This window comes from Ovis canadensis, chromosome 2, assembly GCF_042477335.2.
Source record: "Ovis canadensis isolate MfBH-ARS-UI-01 breed Bighorn chromosome 2, ARS-UI_OviCan_v2, whole genome shotgun sequence".
Taxonomy (NCBI): domain Eukaryota; kingdom Metazoa; phylum Chordata; class Mammalia; order Artiodactyla; family Bovidae; genus Ovis; species Ovis canadensis.
In genome coordinates, this window is record NC_091246.1 from 57,772,045 (window position 1) to 57,792,741 (window position 20,697).

Here is a 20,697-nt window from a genome sequence, read left to right on the forward strand (position 1 = left end):
TGAAAAGACCCTAATCCTGGGAAAGATTGAGGGCAAGAGAAGGGGGCAACAGAGGATGAGATAGTTGGATGGCATCACCAATTCAATGGACATGAGTTTGAGCAAACTCAGGGAGATAGTGAACGACAGGGAAACCTGATGTGCTGCAGTCCATGGGGTCACAAGAGCTGGACACAATTTAGTGACTGAACAACAAGAGAAAGGAACTAAAAAGTGACTAATTCTGGGACCCTCAATGGGTAGCAAAACAAACTGGCCTCACTTAAAACAAAAAATTTCCAATGAAAACGATGACTACAGAAAACCATGTAACATCCTCATTCTGAACTTGAAATAAAAACCCATTACCACCAACTCAACTCTGCTTATCATCATGAGAAAGGGAGAACACCACCTGAAAATACAAGTATTGTATACCTGTATTGTATACCATACAAGTATGGTTTGACAGGTTCTCTCATAATGATACAACTAGCTAGAGAAGTCAGACAAAGCTGATTCTTGGCTTCTACCCATTTGATGCTAGTAGCACCTCTGAGCTCTGACAACCAGAAGTATCTGCAGATACTGCCAAATGTCCTTGGGAGAAAGGATCATCTCTGTTTGACAACACTGCTCTAGAGAAACAACTTCAAACTCCTTTCGGGTCCTGGTATCCTCCCTGGATCAATGAGTGCTATCAACTCTTCTCCCACAGAAAAAGACACACAGTTTTGCATATAAGTTCAAGGACTCTGTGGATACTTTAAAACCCAGTCAAGGATCCCCCAATTCCAATTCTCATCCCAGGCAGGCACTCAATAATTTTTCAGTCCTCTGGACCTTCCCATGTGGTTATAAAAGGTACTGTGCCTGTTTCAGAAATGTCACGGTCAGAAGCACAAAAATATAGGCCTGTGGTCATCAGGCCATAAGCCAGCAGTGCAATCTACAATAAAGATGAACCATCGGTTCAGTGACCCAGTGCACTTTTTCACAAAAAAAGTATACTACTTTTCCCCAACCTGGAATAACTAACCAATTCACGGCAGTGTTCATGGTCCTGCAGCCCTGGCTGAAAAACTACCCTCAACCCATGTTTCCGTTCAACTGTTACAATAGCATAAAGTCCTGAAGCAAATAAAGGAATTGTTTTGCAAATTAAAAACTGAATCTGAAGACCAAAGCTATTTCCACTTGGTTAAAAAAAAGTGTTCCATCCACTTGTATGGTTAGTGAAGCAAAGCCAGAGCAGGGGTTGGGCAGTGACGCAGAAAAAGCCGCTTGAGTTAAGGGGAAGACTGCTCCCCTCCACACCACTTCTCTACAAGGATTAGGGGGCAAAGAACTTGCTAATCTGGGAACACAAAAAGCTTTTTCTGATACAAATATATATACTTAAAAGTAGACCACTATTATTTGTAACACTTTTAAACTCACTGTGTGCAGAACACAGCAGGCTAGCTAGATACATTTAAAAGCCAAAAACAAAACAAGCTTACCATATTAACAACAGTCCTTTAGGAGGGGGGTCTGAAGCTGGGCTGACTCTTGCAGTTTATACCCTGTAACGTCCTGGGCAAATTTCTTAGCTTCTCTTTACCTTACTTTCCTCATATACAATGGTGGCATCCAGATCCCTTCCTTAATTACAGGTTATGATTTAAACACATCAACGAGCTTCCCTTGTGGCTCTCAATTGGTAAAGAATCCACCTGCAATGCAGGAGACCTGGGTTCAATCCCTGGGTTGGGAAGATCCCCTGGAGAAGGGAAAGGGTACCCACTCCAGTATTCTGGCCTGGAGAATTCCATGGACTGTATAGTCCATGGGGTCGTAAAGAGTCAGACACAACTGAGCAACTTTCACTTCACTTAAACAAATCAATACATCTGAAACACGTAGCGCACCTGTTGGTTTGCAGTAGGTGCTCAACTGTTACCTGGTATTATCATTAATATCTGTCAAAGGTACACATATGGACAGACTTCCCTGGTGGCTCATTGGTAAAGAATCCGCCTGCCAATGCAGGAGACTCAGGTTCGATCCTGGGCTCCCTGGCTCGGGAAGATCCCCTGGAAAAGGAAATGGCAACCCACTTCAGTATTCTTGCCTGGGAAATCTCATGGACAGCAGAGCTTGGCAGGCTATATAGTCCATGGGGTTGTGACAGAATTGGACATGACTCAGCAACTAAGGAACAACAATACATAAGGACAATCTGTACCTACAGAGTCACTGATACTCTCTTAACCTAGAGAAAGACACCTCAGATGTGGTCATATCTATGGAATTAGCAACAGAGGACATGGTTCTAGGTTGTAAAATATTGGCAATAGTAGGATTTTTTTGGTTTCTGGTTGCTGGTTTTTTGGTGTTTTTTTTTTTTTTTTTTCTGTCTATAATAGCCTAACACTGCTCAAAGGAAAATTCTTTAAAAAAATTTTTCATCACACATAAAATTTATTCAAAACCTTAAATTAACTGAACAGTATGCCACTACTGTCAAGCAATGAAATTAGGCGTAGACCTTTTGCTAACACTGGTCATTTTAAAACCATATGAATCCAATCCTCAATTAAAAAAATTCTCACCAGCTCAAGGGCCTGTGGCAGAGAACTGCAATGACAACTCCTAACTTTGGATTGCCCATCAAGACCTTTGTTGCTCTTCATAAAAATGAGTCCTGCCTATATTTAACTTATATGCAGAGTATATCATGAGAAACGCAGGGCTGGAAGAAGCACAAGCTGGAAGCAAGATTGCTGGGAGAAATATCAATAACCTCAGATATGCAGATGACACCACCCTTATGGCAGAAAGTGAAGAACAACTAAAGAGCCCCTTGATGAAGATGAAAGAGGAGAGTGAAAAAGTTGGCTTAAAGCTCAACATTCAGAAAACGAAGATCATGGCATCTGGTCCCATCACTTCATGGCAAATAGATGGGGAAACAGTGGAAACAGTGGCAGACCTTATATTTCTGGGCTCCAAAATCACTGCAGATGGTGATTGCAGCCATGAAATTAAAAGACACTTACTCCTTGGAAGGAAAGTTATGACCAACCTAGATAGCATATTCAAAAGCAGAGACATTACTTTGCCACCAAAGGTCCGTCTAGTCAAGGCTTTGGTTTTTCCAGTGATCATGTATGGATGTGAGAGTTGGACTGTGAAGAAAGCTGAGCACCGAAGAATTGATGCTTTTGAACTGTGGTGTTGGAGAAGATTCTTGAGAGTCCCTTGGACTGCAAGGAGATCCAACCAGTCCATTCTGAAGGAGATCAGTCCTGGGTGTTCTTTGGGAAGAGTGATGCTAAAGTTGAAACTCCAGTACTTTGGCCACCTCATGCGAAGGGTTGACTCATTGGAAAAGACTGATGTTGGGAGAGAATGGGGGCAGGAGGAGAAGGGGACGACAGAGGATGAGATGGCTGGATGGCATCACCGAATCGATGGACGTGAGTTTGAGTGAACTCCAGGAGTTGGTGATGGACAGGGAGGCCTGGAGTGCTGCAATTCATGGGGTCGTAAAGAGTCAGACACAACTGACTGACTGAACTGAAGAGCTCAGAAATAAAGCTCATATACTAGTGGTTAACACTCTGCTATAGGAAATGCAGTACAAATGAAAAATTAAACCATCCCTTCAGTTGTTCCAGCCTTTCCTCTGCTAAGTTCCAAAAACTGATTTCAGATGTCAGAGATACAGCAGGAACAAAACACCTTCTCTTTTGGAGTGCACAACTTAGTGACAGAACCTGATCTCTACTATGTCCTTCATTCACCAAAGGCCAAGATTATACATTTCCCCCTTGTACCCCTTCCCCTTATTTTTACCTACAGTTAACTTATAAGCCAAGTTGAAAAGCCCAAACTTAACTCTAAGTAAACGACAATCCAAGAAACCCAATGACTTAAGCTCTCAAATTCACTGTAAGTCAGTTTACAGGCCTGCTTTACCCTGAGTATCATCAAGGTAAACCTTAGCTAAAGAAACTGACATCTGCACTGGATTCTGGAAGTGTAACTAATCCCAGGAGCTAATTGCTGTTGTTGTTTAGTCACTAAGTCGTGTCTGACTCTTGTGACCCCAAGGATTTGTAGCTGGCCAGGCTCCTCTGTCCATGGGATTTCCCAGAGAAGAATACTGGAATGGGTTGCCATTTCCTTCTCCAGGGAATCTTCCTAACCCAGGGATCAAACCCACATCTCCTGCAATTGCAGGTGGATTCTTTACTGCTGAGCCACCAGAGCTAATTACACAACAGGTAATAAACTACTACATATTCTCCTCTAGCACTTTAGGAGAAAATTATTGGAACACATTTTAATTCACATGATTTCAGAAGCTGTATGATTAAATTTTCCAATGCTTTTCCAACACTATATACGCCAAAGTATAAAAAACAAATCACTTTAAAGCAGCTCTAGAATTATATACACACAAAATATATTTAATTTTAGGGAATTCCCAAGTGGTCCAGTGGTGAGGACTCGGCCTTTCACTGCCAGGGCCCAGGTTTGATCCCCAATCAGGGAACTATTAATATGTGTATAGTGGCAACCCCCCCCCCCCAAAAAAAAAAACCCAGAAGACACCATATGACATTAATATTACATGTTTTACAATAACTATTCTAGCTGTGCATCAACATTACTCTGGCCTGAATGATGGCCTTCAGGGAGCCAGTGAATTATGAACCATCCACTAATTAACTGAGGGACTTTGTCATTTAAAACTGGAGTCTTATTTTATTCATCCAAAAGATGGGGAAATGCTTTAGCAACATTATTGGAATCTAAATAAAATCATGGATGAGAAAGCATCCTATAAAATATAAAATAGGTTAATTTTGTAGTTTAAAAAAACAAAAACCTCTGAAAATAGGTGTTAAAAGGGACTTTCTGAGACTGAAAAGAAGTCTCTATTTCTGTCCATTGGGTCATAGAAAATAACCAGAAGAATCATTTTGGACAAAAGAACTAAGAGATCTCAGTGTTTACTTACACTCTTATTTGAAGCTAAGAAAAGCAAAGCGCTGAGAAGTTAAGGTACTCAGCAACATCACACAGCTGGGTACTGGCAAGGTCAGAACTGGAATCTGAATCCCCTGATTCAGGAAAGTACTTTGGTGGACGTAGGAGAGTATTCCAAACAGAGCATCTGAAATGTTTGGAGATTCGACAGAAATACCTACCTCACCAGCGATCTGAAATTGAGTCAAATCGAGGAGCTGTCTTACTGGCTGATTTCAAGACGTTATTTAACTTCTATGTGCCTCAGCCTCCTCATATACAAAATGGAAATAACAATGATAATATAGAGCAGTAACCTCATAAGGTTACTGTGAGAATAAGTAAAATATTACCTCTAAATAAGCTCTCTTAAAATCACTTATTGTTATTAGGATTCTTACACTTTCAATGACACGGTATCCTTTCCACCAATAAAAAACTAAGATATCTTCATTTCCTTGTCCCCTGAAAAGAAGCAGAAGCTTGCATTTTTACTGATTTGAAGTTAGCTAAGCATACCACACTATGGCTAAGATCAATATCTCCCCACACTCACTCAAACCACAAGTACACAGACCTATTAATAGTAAAAGAATTCTTCAGATACACTCTGACAAGTGATAGAGGGATGTTCAAACTGAATTTTAAATTCAGTTAGGAAAGATTCATGTTTCCATCTTTAAGAAGGCAAATCCCACATGCTAAAATACATGTATTCTACTTTAACTAGCCTAACTTGCTCCTAAAAAGCAAACCAAACTCAGGTGCTTTTTACTTTACCTTTCCTGTCATTTTTCCACAAACTTAATAAGTAGGCACCACAGGCCTTACTAGCCTTGGAAGCTCAAGGTGTGTTATCCTACAACCTCCATATATCCTTAAAAATACCGTACACATTCTTGGCTCCCTTGATCTGAATGCAGGGACTCCCTCATTTACCAAATATTTCACGCACAGCTTCTGTGTGGCAGGCACAGTTATCAGCACCTGGGACATAGCAGAGGCCATCAACACCCCTGTTCTCACAGAGCCTTAATTTCAAGCGGGAGCAAGGAGGCTGGCGAGAAACAAGTTTATACCTAGTGTTTGCACAGTATACTTAAGGAATGCGAACACAGCCAGTTTCACTAAGCGCTGTGCTCACAGTGGATCTAGGCTTTGTATTTTAATTTGTGATCCCAAGCCTCCATTTTGGCAGGGCTGGGACTCTGGAAACAGCAGAGAGGAGAGGGAGGCTCTGTGCTCACACACACAGGGATCAGGTCTCTGGCAACACTCTAACACTACGTGGAGGGCCAGGAGCATCCCCATCTTCTCATGCTGCATACAGCCAAGAACACCCCAGAAACAAGCGCACTGTCTGGTGTTTGGGAACAGTGCAGTCAGTGCAGTGAGCCCTGAGAGGAAAGTCAAGAAACCTACGGCTTCCTTTTCGGCCAGCAGCACCTTGGACGCCCGCTGACCCGCATGAACCCTGGACTACCAGCCCACGTGCTGATCCTCCTGTACTGTGACACCAGGCTAGTCCCTTAAGCCCTTAAGCCCCGGTGTCATCTGTTCAAGGAGGCCAGTGGAATGACACTGCTTGGCAAACTGTCGGGCACTCCACTGAAAACTAAATACAGGGGTCCAAGCTTGCTACTTGCTTTACAGGAACATCAGGAAGATTAAGGAGAACATATAAAATGCCTTAAGCTCTCTGTAAAGAAAGGTGTTATGGGGAACTAGTGCTTGTAATTCCTACAATTATTCTTCTTTCAGTTATATTTCCTTGCATTTTCCGATTCTTTATCCAAAATAACCCACAGACTTTCAGAAGCAGAATATGTATTTCGAAAATAAGAACACAATCCCAATCAGAATGATAACAATTACGTGAAGCTTGTGAGGAAATCAGAAAGTCAAATCCATCTTCCTTGGCTCCACCTCTCCTGCCTAAGCTGTGGGGTGAGTGTGGGGGCCGAGATACAGCAGGCTGGACAGGTTGTAGGTGGAGCCCAGGAGGGCTGCCAGCATTTCTCTCCATCTATCTCAGAAGCTCCCTCCACAACACAACTTGTGAAGTATTTGAGGGCAAAATCCTCAAAAATGATGACAAAGTGACCCACGCACCAGATGGCAGAGGACCTGAGCGGCATCTGGGAATGTTTTTCTTTTGCTTTTTTGACAATCCAGCTAAGAAAACCCACACTTCCCTTTGTCTCCCTGGATGGAGTATGGTTACAACTCTGAGGAAAGCTGGGCTCGGTGGTAGAGAAATTGTCAAAGCCTGGCATAAACACTAGGTCAAGTTCAATGAAAACAGAGAGGGCATATAGATTTGCGTTGATTGCCAGCCAAATCCCTCTTTACAGACAGAAAGCAAGAAAGCAACTGATAGCTGTTACTAAGGCCACAGCAAAATGACTCTAATTTTTGCTTCTGACTAAAACTTCTCAGGCCCTTCCCTCTTAGGAGTGAATAGTTCCATGAACTCTCTTCTCAGTGAACGTACTCTGAACAAGTCCTCAATCTCACAAACTGTCATCATCAGCGTAAATATTCACTGTTCGCACCTACACATGCTGCCTCCCACTTCTCTCCAACAGCCCAGCCCACAGAACTGATGGTAAATGAGCCACGAGACCACTGGACCTGCCACCACAGCTAAAGTTCTAGAGGTTTTTAAGAGCAGGTGTGGGGAGGGAAAAAGGGAAAACATCTAGATATCACATCCCTTTCACTGGCTCTGGAGCCATCAAGTGATTACTACTGTCCTGAAGCCATAAACCAGTCTATCCAGTCATGTCAAATAAAAACATTCTCACTAAAAACAAACACAAATTGCTTCTAATCACACATTTGAAACATTTAATTCACAATTGCCTTCACCTAGTCTACGGTGGAAAACAAAAAGTTAAAAAAAAAAAAAAAAAACAAGTACAATTCTAGGAAAGACAAAGTAAAGAAAGCAAGAAGCAAGGGCCAGTGCCTGCACTATCCCAGCCTCATTGAGGCTGGAACAGCACCTAAAAAGATGCATCTTATCCCTCAGTCCACTAATCCAACCAGGCTCAAACTAATATCATTTAGGATACAAGGAATTCTGTCCAGCAAATAAAACAAGTGGAACAAAAATAAGCACTATCCAGGAGGGACTAAGGGACATTGAGAAAGGAAATATCCCTTCATTTGAATGCTGCAAAGAAAGTCTTTTAACAGTATAAGCAAAACATTTGCCTTCATTTAAAATTTCGAGTTGTGAGCGATTTCCTGCATCTAAGAACCTCTTTTTGAACTACAAAAAGGCCACAAAACATCACATTTTCCCCTCCCAGCTTCCCCCTTCAAAAACCCACAAGATGGCGATTAACAAACAGCCCGTTGTCTTCAGGCAGTTTTAGAGGCCACAAGGAAAAGATAAAAGTTAAATGGAAAAGCAAGTTGGTAAACAAATGAGAAATAGGTTACCAAGGGAGGAAGCAAATTCATCTTGATAAATAAGCAGCTCTCCGCCCCCATGCGTGGGAGACTCCAGGCGAAAGCGACCCTAGCCCTCTCACCCACTGAAAGCAGTCTGGATGGAGAAAGAGTTCAGGCCAAGCCGCTGGCCCCGACTCCAGGTAGAGATGCAGAGAATGGCCCCACGCTCCAGGAGTCTGGTTATAAGCCCAAAGTGCAGTGGCTCAAGGGCAAACCCAAGGACTAGCCCAGCCTTCCAGGAGTTCTCCATTCCAGAAATGAGCTGAGGCCTATCTCCAAACAAAGGCAGACCCATCCCCCAACAAATACCCTTCCAGGTAAATTCATCTCAAATCCAGAATCCACTACCTAATAACTGTATCACCTTGTGCAGATCTGATCCTGTTTAATCATTCTTTGATGGGTCATAATCCCTTTCTTCGGATCTTTGTGAGAATTGAAAGAATTCTGGCAATGTGCCCAGATCAGCTGTAAGCACAAGCCAAATACGTAATAAACATTCATGTCTACTGAAAGGAAATTCCAATTCCATTCAACAATCACTGCTTCAGGTGAAAAATCTTCAGATATTCTATAAAACCTCAGAAAGAAAATTAAGAACCCACACAATCCAGAAAATGCTAATTATGCACATACCCTGACTGGGTAAATTTCCTCCTCCAGACCTCCTCCTTTTGAAGGTCCTGTGACATGTAAAATAACAGCTCCTGTGCCCTGCCCTCCCCAAGGCACTGACAGTTGGTTTCAACTGTCCTAATACTAGATCCTCTAAATTTGGGAAAAAATTTTCTTAAAATCTACATATATCTAGACTTACAAAATAGACTGAAGCTAATCCTCATCCCAAAATGTCCAATCAGAGAGGTAGGGGAAAAATTATCACCAATGACTTCCCTTTGCTGCTGCTGCTGCTCTGTGCGACCTCATAGACGGCAGCCCACCAGGCTCCTCCATCCCTGGGATTCTCCAGGCAAGAACGCTGCAGTGGATGGCCATTTCCTTCTCCAATGCACGAAAGTGAAAAGTGAAAGTGAAGTCGCTCAGTCATGTCTGACTCTTCACGACCCCATGGACTGCAGCCTGCCAGGCCCCTCCGTCCATGGGAGTTTCCAGGCAAGAGTATTGGAGTGGGGTGCCACTGCCACCAGGATAAGTAATCATAAATTAGAAGAGGTGGCTTTAAACCTTTAATGAAAAACAAAAACACAAGCCCCCTCCCCTCCATGCTCTCCTAATTATATCTGGAGCTTTTCACACAATTATCGAAATTTCACTTGTAATCTCTCTTTGAAAATATCTGGTCCAGCAGTGTCCACCACTGTTTAGCCCCTCTAGATTATTATTTCCTAAGGTTTATACAGCAAAAGAAAGTTCTGGCAGCAAAATTTTCACTGGTTTATTAACTTACTTTGTGCTAAAAATCCCACCTTTGATAATCCCCTTTCATTATTACACAAGAGTTCAATCACATTCATTCCTGAAAAACTGTCACTGCGTAAGACAACGGCCATATTTTTGCTCACATTCTCAAACATATACTCCTGCATCTACTCCTCCAATCCAAGCATATACAGTCTAAGACAAGACACGTACAAGAAATCAGTAAAGCTCCACAGATAAAGTTTCCTTATGGGAAACCTGGTCTAAACAGAACTTTAAACAAAGTGCTTGCTTCCACTGCAAGCACTGTCCCCAGATAAATTTACTGCACCCTAGAATCAAGTACACTCAAGGCTGGAATGCCAGGCCAGTCGTGTATTACTTCAACCTCAATAAATCTCTTTTTACTCTCCAAATCCTCGGCTGCCTTCTAAAATAGTTCACAAAAAAGCACCAACCTAATTAACAACAGCTTCCTCTGCAACTGTGGCCTTGATTTCACTTATTTACACATTAACTGCAGCCTCCTTTTGGCCAATCCAGTCTATTCTCTGTACCATGCCGAGCCTTTTATCTGCCCTGGACAGCATTTTCTCCAGCAGATGAAGTAGATGCCGATTGATTTGCTGTCGAGCATGGTAAATTAATAGCAACAAATTGCTGAGGGCCCGTCTCGCTGCTCCACCATGCTTCGGCAGTTTTGCTTTATTTGCTCCATGATGGGCAGCAGTCGGCCTCTTCAAGTCAATTTCTTCTTAACAACCTGCAATACTTTTCAATGGTGAAAATAGAGCTGTTCCTTGTAAGTCAGAAATCAATATCCTATTGCCCTTAGAAAATGCTAAACAAGCAGTATTGGCAATCCACTTGGTACTAGAGGGTATCAGATATAATGCAAATCTATACTGCTTCCCTCCTTGTAGTTATTACAATTTGCTAAAAGGTTCCTAATGTCATTTATCATCATTTACCATCGACCAGAGAGGCTATGATTATGATATCCTATCAGTTGGCAAGGCCCTTTCATTTCTATCCAATTAATATTTTAGCAGCACTCAAATGGTTGTGGCCCAAGTCTTGTAATAAAATTTACATGGCTTATAGTGAAACAGGAGTTTGCTTGCTCTGATTGGAAAAAAATAATAACTATATATACACATATATGTGCAAACTAAACATGTATGGGTGCTCAGTTGCTCAGTTGTGGCCGACTCTTTGTGACCCCCATGGACGTAGCCCACCAGGCTTCTCTGTCCATGGAATTTTCCACGCAAGAATACTGGAGTGAGTCACCATTTCCTTCTCCAAAACATGTATATATTCACATACAAAGACAGAGACATGTATATATACGTGTGCAGTATATTAGAATGCAAGCTCTAAGTGTTTCAGACTTCTAATATTTTCCAATTTCTAAAATTCAAATACTAAACTAATTTTTTAAATGCAAAGAGACTGGCAGGTTGCAGACTATTAACTATGAGAAAATCATAGATGTTCTCAAAATGTAGTATGTTCATCTCCATTTACAGTTCCTACAGGTCGAATTTATATATCCATTGTTCCTAATCTACATCCAATATTCACTTTTTAAAGTGGTAACTGCCTGCTGTCAGATTAAATCAGGGCCTCTTCTTTAATTACAGCATTACAGGTGAAGGATGGCAACAAGCAGCATTTAGCAATGTTATCAACCGAACACACCACCCTGTTCTGCCCACAGTCACTGACCCATTTAGAAGCCACTCTGTATGTATAAGGAGCAATTAGCAGGGGGGGGGGGGGGGACAAAAAAAGTAACAACCAAACCATTGGCCGCCACCTGTCCCATTCAAAACAAAAAACAGAAAGACTCAACTGAGGGAAATCCTTAGGAATGAAGGCCAATATTCTTTCATTCTTAAAAATCCCATTATGAAGAAATCACAATAAAACATGGGCCATTTCCAACCATGTCCCACTTATCATCTTCATTTTCATGCTACAACTTAAAGACAGTGGCAAAACATTAATTCACTTAGAATTAGCCTAGAACACTCCACTCTAACTTTTTTGGGTTTTCTCCCAACTTCAGCTCTATTGATCCTACTAAAGATTACCAGAAATTAGATTCATATTTTATGCTCTAATTCCATGTCATGTCACTGAGTTCCCCTTTAAAAAAAAAAAAATCAACTAATTCTACCAGACTAATGCTATTTACTCAGTTACCAAAATTTAAATTAATTATGTTCTCAAACATAATTGTTAAAAATTGGCAACATTATGCAGGCTTAATTAAGATTAAATCCAATTTACTAAATGTACTTTAATTGGTACTAATTACATTAGCTTTCATTTCAGAATGACAAATTCCCCATAGGTTTCACTTTACAGTCCTCTATCAGAATCAGCACAGGGTGACTGACGATGAACATCATACAGCAAGGGGAGGGACCATAAATACTGGACCCCCCCACCCTGCCTGTCACTGCTCTGTGCTTTTATCCTTTTATCAATTTGCTAAGTCACAGAGTCATGACTCCATCACAGCCATCATTTTCTGTTCCAGTGAAAAATTTCTCTAAAAATAAATACTCTGTGGCTGGCAGCAGGCAAGAACAGAAGCATTAACCAAAAAATACACAAAGGTTTCAAATATCAGGGCCACCAATTACTAGGGTACTTCCAAGGACTCCAGGGACTCCTACTCTTGAACCCTTCAGAGACACAAATCTAATAAGTGAATAAGCCTAACCCGATCTTGAGAACTAGGCCCAATTATGCCGCAGGGCAACTTCCCTGCCTTATTGCTGCTTTCCATTACGAGGGTATCCAGTGAGTGCATCTGGAAGAGAGGCCAAGAGGAACCAAGGCTGTCTGCCTAGGAAAACAAATAAAGACAGATATGCCTCTGTGCTTAAGGGGGGAAAGAAAGAAAATATAATAAGTAGGTGGTTTGCAGGGCTGTCTGTATTTCATAATGTGATAAACTGCCCTCAGGATTCTTGATATGATTGAATTTAAAAGCAAGAGAAAAAAAGGGAAAATGTACTCCATTCTCAATTTTAAATGGATGGCATTTGAGGCCAGCTGGACAAGATGACAGAATTACAAAAGTATAAAATGTGCAAAATTAAGGAATCTTATAGAGCACCCCCTGCCCCCTAAAAGAAATACATACACCCAAATACAAGCTCTGTGCCTCTCAGAATTGTAAACAATATAAAGAGATCTGGAAACTAAGTGGTAATAAGATACAGGAGGAGAAATAAAGGGGTATTAATCACCTGGTCCAGTCTTTAAAAAGACACTAATTAGTACTGGGTGGTGGATGAGGACCAAAAAAAAAGGGGGGGGAGAGGGACAGACATGTACAAGATCCAGATCTAAAGTGACATCATGTATTGAGCATAATTAGCAAACAGTATCTTTCATGTGAATTATTTATGTAAGGTAGAGCTAAGGGGCTTCAAGCTAACCCAAGCATAAGTTTGATGGATTTTGTTTAAGCAGGAGATATTTACATGACTTATCTGAACAGACATGACAAGGATGCCGAAATAATAAAGAATTTTAACATGCGACAAACTATATTATAATGCTAATACTGACATAACCAATAGCACATGAAGTTAAAAAAAAAGTATCTGAAATAATCAATGTGACGACGCTTTTTTTCCCCGAACTTTGTTTTCAAATGCTATCTGACTGCTCTTATTGTCTAACAGTCATCTTTTAAAGATGTATGTTTTGAGTAGGTAATAATTAACCATATTGAAAAAGGAATCCATACATAGTAGAGCTTAACAGTCTGTGATCATTTTACATTTTTTAATTTTAGAAGGTAATGAAATCCATGAATATAAGAGATGAAAAGCATTAAGATTTCCTTCATCTTTTTCCAGCAGGTAAACACATACACACCTATTCCGAAATGGAATGAGACAGATATGAAGCACTTTCACTAGGAGACCACTTAAAACAAATGTCTATTATTATTGCCAAACAGTATTTATACATATATGCTATTTTTCTTTCTAGGAAACTTAAACCAAGCCATTTTATTCAGTCTCTTGCAAAAAAAAGTCTGGTTCAGACAGACATCTCAACACTTTCAGACTAATCATTTTTTGTCTTTCCTCTGTTTTTTTGACTGAACTAACTGTTAGATTTCAAGACCCAGTGTTGAACCTTATCACATCCTCCTATCAGGCTCATGTAGTCTGTGCAAATTTTGGAAGAAACAGTGACAGTTCCTGGTAAGACCCAACTAAGTTGCCTCTGGGGACCAGTACAAGGAATTTACATCAGTTTCTTTTGTAGTGCCACAAATTTCATTTTGATCCTCCCAGCTCACCCTCTATCCATTCTTTCACACCAACCCAAGGAAAGCTCCAGACAATTTACAATCTTACATTTTAATATTTTCCAAGAACAGCTTTCATTAGGCAAGTCTGCAATGTTCAAAATAAATTAATTCTTTCAAAAGAAAAAAAAAATTTTTTAATTTCAGCACCCTGCTTTTGAAAATGTACAAAGTTTAATATGCATTCAGACACTTTAATTTACATTGTTAAATGATTAAAATGAAGATAACATGCTAAACAAATGAGGAACCACACCTGAATAAAGAGCATTCTCTCCAGTACATGGACTTTTAAAATACAGGTGGCCACAAAAACGTGCAAATCAAACTACAAAACATACAACTTCCTTTCTAAAGTGCACAGTATTACTGTCATTTAAAACACTTATAAAGAAATAATAGCTTACCTGCTTATGCATTTCTATATTCAACCCATAGGACATCTCATAATACTGTCAAAGAAGGAAAAGCAATTAATTTTGAGCCTTTCATCAAACAAGCTTCCTAGTTTGTTCACAATGTCCCCAAGCAAACATAAAAGCCTCGCCTAAACCAAAATATCCATCCTTCCAATGACGGTACATCAGAAGGAACACTCTATGGGTATCTTCAGCTTAGTAAACTAAAAGCCACCTTAAGACACAGAATCTAAGGGAATAACTCACAAAAGTCAGAAAATCAAGCTCAAACATAGCATTCTTAACACCTCCAATGATCTTTATACATCACAAGCGGACGACTCACAAAGGTCTGATGAAAATGTGGTACTCTATGGACTCTAATTCCTAGGCACAGTGGGCAAGTTAATAACAAAAACAACATGCCTCATACAAATGCTGAGGCTTTGACATGAACTATTTGAAAAGGTGATGCTACTTCTGAGTTTCATTTCTCATTTTTAGGACACTACTCATGTTCATACATTCAAAGGAAAAAGGCTTGATAGGAAACGAATGAGTTACTCTAGAGCCTTTATGAACCAGAGTAAAAATACACTTGGTAATGCTTCTAAAAAAGCAGATCTGATTGTTTTAAACATGTAGTATAACTGGCATTAAAGAAATTCTGGCAGAACAAATTGGTTATACAGGAGACTACAACAATCCACAGTGCAACAGTATAGAAACTGAAAACACACAATACACGCAAATACACACACATTAGGAATATACAATGTAGGGGAAGAACGGAGAGGGAAAATCTGAAAAGATGTCTAGTGTCTTTTCTTATTCACCATTGTTTAAAAGGAATAAAACACATTTAAAACTTTAACAGTTTACTGAAAAATTCTCTGGCTAAAAGCTGTTTCAAGAGCAATAAAACAACAAAGAAAACCACTAACACAAAAACATTTTGCCTATGAATCTCAACGAAATGTAAATGAGGTTTTTGTTTTTTTCAATCTGTAAAAACAAAGCACAGAAAATTATACCCTGTGCAACTAAACTTTTCAAAAATTCAAATCAAAGCTGCTTGTCAGAGGCAAGTTATAACGTCCTCGAATTACAGGTTGCTAATGGTCACATTCCCACAACTTCAACTGCACTGGCACAGTGACTATCCTCTAATCCTGCAGCCTCCAGCAATCTGAACATATTTCTAGCTTTTGGTACCCCAAACTAATAGCTACTGTGAATCTGCGATACGGTTTTCTTACCATCACATAATGCCGCTGCATCTCTGTCTTCTCACTGGCGAGTTTCTCACATTCCAGCTTCAGGCTGTTCAAGAAATAAGGAAATCTAAATACAACCCAGATCTTGACTTACATCCTTCAAATACACATTCCCTCCTCTAAATCATCACCTACAAAACACCATATCAACTATCTTAAGTACCACCCTCATTACGGAAAAACAGGCAGGAGAGAAAAGGGTGAGTGGAACCAGTCCCAGCTTGTCCTTTCAACAAGGATCAAATGTGGGGGGTTTTGCTTAAGAAAAAACCCTCTAGCCAATTAACTACAGAATCTCATTCAGAAATGAATATTCACTAAATTCACTAAACACAACATTAACGAGGAAATAAACATCAATAATGCCTACATCTCCAAGCAATAGTGGTCCCCTAAAAATGTCACAGGGGAATTTTTTCTTTTAATGTTCCACGAAAAGATTAATGAAAATATGAATCAAGCATGTCTTATGAATGATGTCTTATTTTTTTCCCTCCAAAACACAGAGACAAGTTGAATACCACCACCCAGGGGCAAGGCATGGATCAGGTTCAGTGGCTTGTTTTGGTTCTGTAGTTTATGAAATAAGAAGTACAAGCCATTAAAAATCTAGCGAAAGAAAAATATTTCAAAGGTACTCTAAGATCTAGTGATTGTCTCTTCAGACGAAAACATCTTTTCAGCATAAAAGTAATGAAATCGCCTACTTGGCGACTTCCTAAGGCTCTGGGCTCTCGGTTTCAGTGGAATGGCATAAAGAAAGAAGGAATCAAGCCCGAAATTATAAAGGACCAAGAAAGTCAAAAGGCCCCAGAATGTTCCCAACCGTCTATTCGCCTGGCCTCAATAAATCAATATTGAAAGTTTGGCCTCGGCGTTTTCCAAGTGTCCCCAGTTTCGATTGTTTGGCCTTTTTTTTAATTTACGGGAAAAGGAAGAAACGCTTAATTTCTTTACACCTGCCTAGGGAAAAGAGGCCTTGACTTGCCCTTTCTGCCCACAAGGAAACATGGTAATACCTTTGTGGTGGCAGAAAAAAAAAACGGGGGGGGGGGGGTTGTATGTTGGGAGAAGACAAGAGCTAAGCAAACAGAAGGATCAGCTAAAGTCAATATCTTTACCTGTGGTACTGAGCCTGTAAAAACTGAAACTCTTCCTTAATCCGATCACAGGACTCGGAAATGGTAAATTTAAAGGGTTGAGCAGGCTGATGCGGTGCCTAAAGAACAACAATAAAATATTTAATTAGCCCACAGCAGAAGCGAGGCAGAGAGATGGAGAAACCACCACGCGGCACTGGCGGGAGGGTGGGGGGTGTCATCTCAGGCAAAGAACGTGGAAAACTCTCCTCCCGCCCCCTCCCCTGGCCGCACAGCCAGGCTGAGGCTGGCCCCGGGCCCCCGCGTTCTGGCGCCCGCCCGGGACCCCGCGGGCTCGAGACCCCGCTCCCTTCCCACGTCAACGGCGGGGGCCCCGGGGCCGGCGCACCGCGCCCACAGCCTCCCCACCCGGAATCGAAACTGGCCCGTCGTGGGGACGCGCGCCATGGCGTCGGGCCGCGGTCAGGTCGGGGGAGGGGGCACGCGGCAGACACTCTCCCGGTCGGTCCGTCGGCTGGCTCGCTGATCTCCGGGACCCGCGGCGCGAAGGGCCGGCGCCCCGCACTCCCGAGCCGCCGCCGGACACGCCGCGCCGCCGCGGAGGGCGCCCTCCCCGCCCCGGCGCGGAGTCGCGCCTCCTCCATCGCTCGCCACCCCTCCTCCAGGAGTCGCGGCGCGGGGACGGCAAACAGCTCCGCGCGGCTTCCAGGGGCTTCAAAGACAACAATAAGAAAATGGCTACAACTCAATTGCTTCTCCGCACCCCCTCTCCGAAAGTGCCCTCGCGCCCGGGGAGAGCAGGGGCGGGGGGTGGAGGGCGACTCTCGAGCTGCGCGCGGGGTTTGGGCCGCCCTCCACGCCCCTCAGGCCAAAGACACAACTCAGCGCGCAGGGGGCGACGCGGGGAATCCCCCGGCGCCTGGTAAGCCCGCGCCCCCACCGCCCGCACTCACCGGGTGTCTGGTCTGCGGGTACATCTTGCTCAGGTCGCGAATCATCCAAACCGATTTAGTTGGCTGCGCTGGGCAGAGGCGCGCGGCTCATTGGCTTTAATGGCCCCGAGGAGGAGGCAGCGGCGGCGGAGGCGGCCGGCCGGGTCCGAGGGGCGGCTCGGACGGTCCCGGCCCCCGCTGGGTCTCGCGTGACGCGGGCAGCAAGAACGCGCGGCGGCGGCGGCGCCTGGGTGCGGGCTGCCGAACCGCTCCGCATTCCCCGCGGGCGTCACTGGCCCGCCGCGGGCATTGTCCGGCGCGCGTCTCCCGCGGCAACGCTCCGACGTTCGCTCCGCTGAGGCGCGCCCGCCGAGCCCGGCGCCGCAGCCGCGCAGCTCACCCGGGACGGGAAAGTGCGAGCTCCGCGCCCCAGCGCCCGCCGGCAGCGCCGCCCGTTCGCTCGCTGGCTCGCTCGGCGTCCCACTCCAAACTTTTTTTTATTTGTCTTTTAATTGGTTGTTATTCCTCCGAATGAATGATCTCTCTCTTCTTTCCTAAAAGCAAACACAAACTCCTTTGGTTCGGAAGAGGTCTCGGCGGTGCTTTTGGTTTCTCTGGAGATTTTTTCACCTCACAGCAACGATCTTTTAAAAGGCACCTTTTAGCTTCTTTTACCACATCTCATTTCCTTATTTTTCTTCCTTCCTGTTTTCTTGTCTTTTTTTTAACCCCAAATTGAAGGGGATTATAAAAATAAAAGAGTGAAACGCTTGCGGCTTTTTTTTTTAAATTCTCTCTCCTTTCAAACTCTGCGAACAGCACCTCAAAATAATATATAAGTGTGTGAGAGGGGGAAGAAAGCAGCCAACAGCTGAAACACCCGCTCAGAACAGCTCTAACAACACGCTCTGTGTAGGTGACTTCTTTGACCAAATTTAGCAGCCGCTAATCATTAACATTCTGATACATATTCACAACCGTCCTTGGAGGGACCGCGGAGCATCCCGGGAGATGTAGTCCGCCTCCAGCGACGGTAGCCAAAGATTCAGCCAAATTGACTACAATCACCGGCCAGCCACGCGACCACTTTGGGGGGCCCTCCAAGCGTCCCGCCCACCCCCGGCGCGGTAGGCGTCTCCAACAACCAATCAGAGATGGCTGAACATTAATCGCCGTTCTGTGTTACTGCCCATCATTTCACTGCTGACAAATGGCGAACTAGAGGGGAGGAGCCGGCCTGGATGGAACCCACGTGGGGCCCGGGCGTCGTCCGTGGCTCGGACCAATGAATGCAACGAAATGGGGTGAGCGGAGGCGGGGCAGAGATGGCACGCCCAAGGCGGAGCTTCGCCTTGGCTGACGTTCCTGAGCGCGAGCGTTCGAACCGGGGAAACATTTGTTCGGCTGTCAATCAAAGTAACGTGGGCCTTGGAGCAGCGGTGGCTGCTGCTGCTGCTGCTGCTGCTGCTGCCCTGGCTGCATCTTCAGAACTGGATGTTGGTGGCGGTGGTGGCGGCAAAATAAAGAGGGTTCAGGGGGCGGTAAGACTGGAAGTTAGTCAGAAGATCTTCCGAGTCTCGTCTTCCTTCCCGCCCCTCACCAACCCAAACATCCACGGCCCCTTGCTCCGGGCCGCGCCAGGAATGCGGACTAATTAGGGTCCAATGTCTCCTTAAAGAGACAAGCTCGGCCTTGTGTAACGCTCCGAAACCCCTGTTGAGACAAGAGAGGGAGGATCACGCCGATCCCACTTCGTTCGGTTCACATCAATTTTACGCGCCGCTGGAGCCGGCATAATTTTCCGTGTGAACGCGGATTCGGGCCCCTGTTCTTGTTCAGAGCCCGAGACTGAGCTGCAAGACGCTGACCCGGGCGGGGGGCGGGGACGCGGGAGGAGGGGTGGCCCTCCGAGTCCCGAGCTGGCTGTGATTGCCGTTTAACCCCGAAGTGGGGCAACCTTCCCCAAGCAACTCTGCAAGGAAACTCCCCAGGACGCTCAGACTGGGGGTCGCGGGGGCGTCAGCGTGGAGTTTCAGGGTGGGACTGGAAGCCCGAGGTGGGCAGGGGTCGCCCGATTCCCGGAGAAACTTTGTCGAGAGAGCCACCTGCACCCCGCAGACTATCAGTTGGTCAGCGGGAAAAATCGGGTCATCCAGATGCTGGTCCCCGACACCGGGAAGAAAACGGACCTTCATGCCCCAAGATGCTCCCTCTCCCAGATCAGCAGGAAGAAGACTGCCCCTCATTTTCCCGTTTTTGGGAAGAGCAAGTCGAGCTTGTCGCGGTTGAAACGGGCAGGAAGCCACGCGAGAGGTGGCGGGTCGGCCACCTGGAAAGGGGACCGGGACTGGAAAGGTGGGGGCGTGTCCGGGGTTGGAACCTGGGGAAGGGCATCCCTATGATAGAGGCTAAGAAATATGAGCGGACTTGGTGGCAATAAGGGACAGCCTAGGACCGGCAGCTTTTCCACCACTAGTCCAGCCAGGGGCAGCTCCCTGGGTTAAGGGGAAGCCGTGCAGCTTTCAATCTTTCCTAGCTAGCCTCCAACTTTGAGAGGGGCGGGAGGAATTCAGATAAAATCAAGCGGGCGGGGTGTGTGTGGCTAACTTAAAAGGTCTGAGTTTTTGATGTGTATTTTTGAGTGTCCTTTCCCTACTCTAACTTGAGACATTGACCGAGATGGCTCAGCATTCATGAAGAATTCTTCTTAATAATATCCCTTGCTTCAGTGGACGACTCCAACGAATGTACTAGTTACTGTTCAACCTAGCACATTCTATGAGCCTCTCTCCGCGCCGGGCA

The 20,697-nt window shown here is 43.9% G+C and overlaps 1 protein-coding gene across 9 annotated transcripts in view; it reads right to left on the reverse strand.

The window, feature by feature from the left end:
- TLE4 (TLE family member 4, transcriptional corepressor) overlaps positions 1 to 18,846 on the reverse strand; it is a 159,950-nt gene extending 141,104 nt beyond the window's left edge. For 5 of the 9 annotated variants that reach the window (XM_069576288.1, XM_069576287.1, XM_069576290.1 and 2 more), the window contains exons 1-4: positions 17,917 to 18,846; positions 16,985 to 17,082; positions 15,846 to 15,909; positions 14,596 to 14,640 (exon numbers count right to left, since the gene is read on the reverse strand). In XM_069576288.1, coding sequence (XP_069432389.1) covers positions 14,596 to 14,640; positions 15,846 to 15,909; positions 16,985 to 17,082; positions 17,917 to 17,961 — 252 coding nt within the window. In that variant the 5' untranslated portion in view covers positions 17,962 to 18,846. Of the gene's footprint in view, positions 1 to 14,595; positions 14,641 to 15,845; positions 15,910 to 16,984; positions 17,083 to 17,371; positions 17,676 to 17,916 lie in introns of those variants that run through there. The other 4 variants (XM_069576289.1, XM_069576291.1, XM_069576286.1 and 1 more) reach the window with 1 other exon arrangement.
- Positions 18,847 to 20,697: the final 1,851 nt, after the last annotated feature.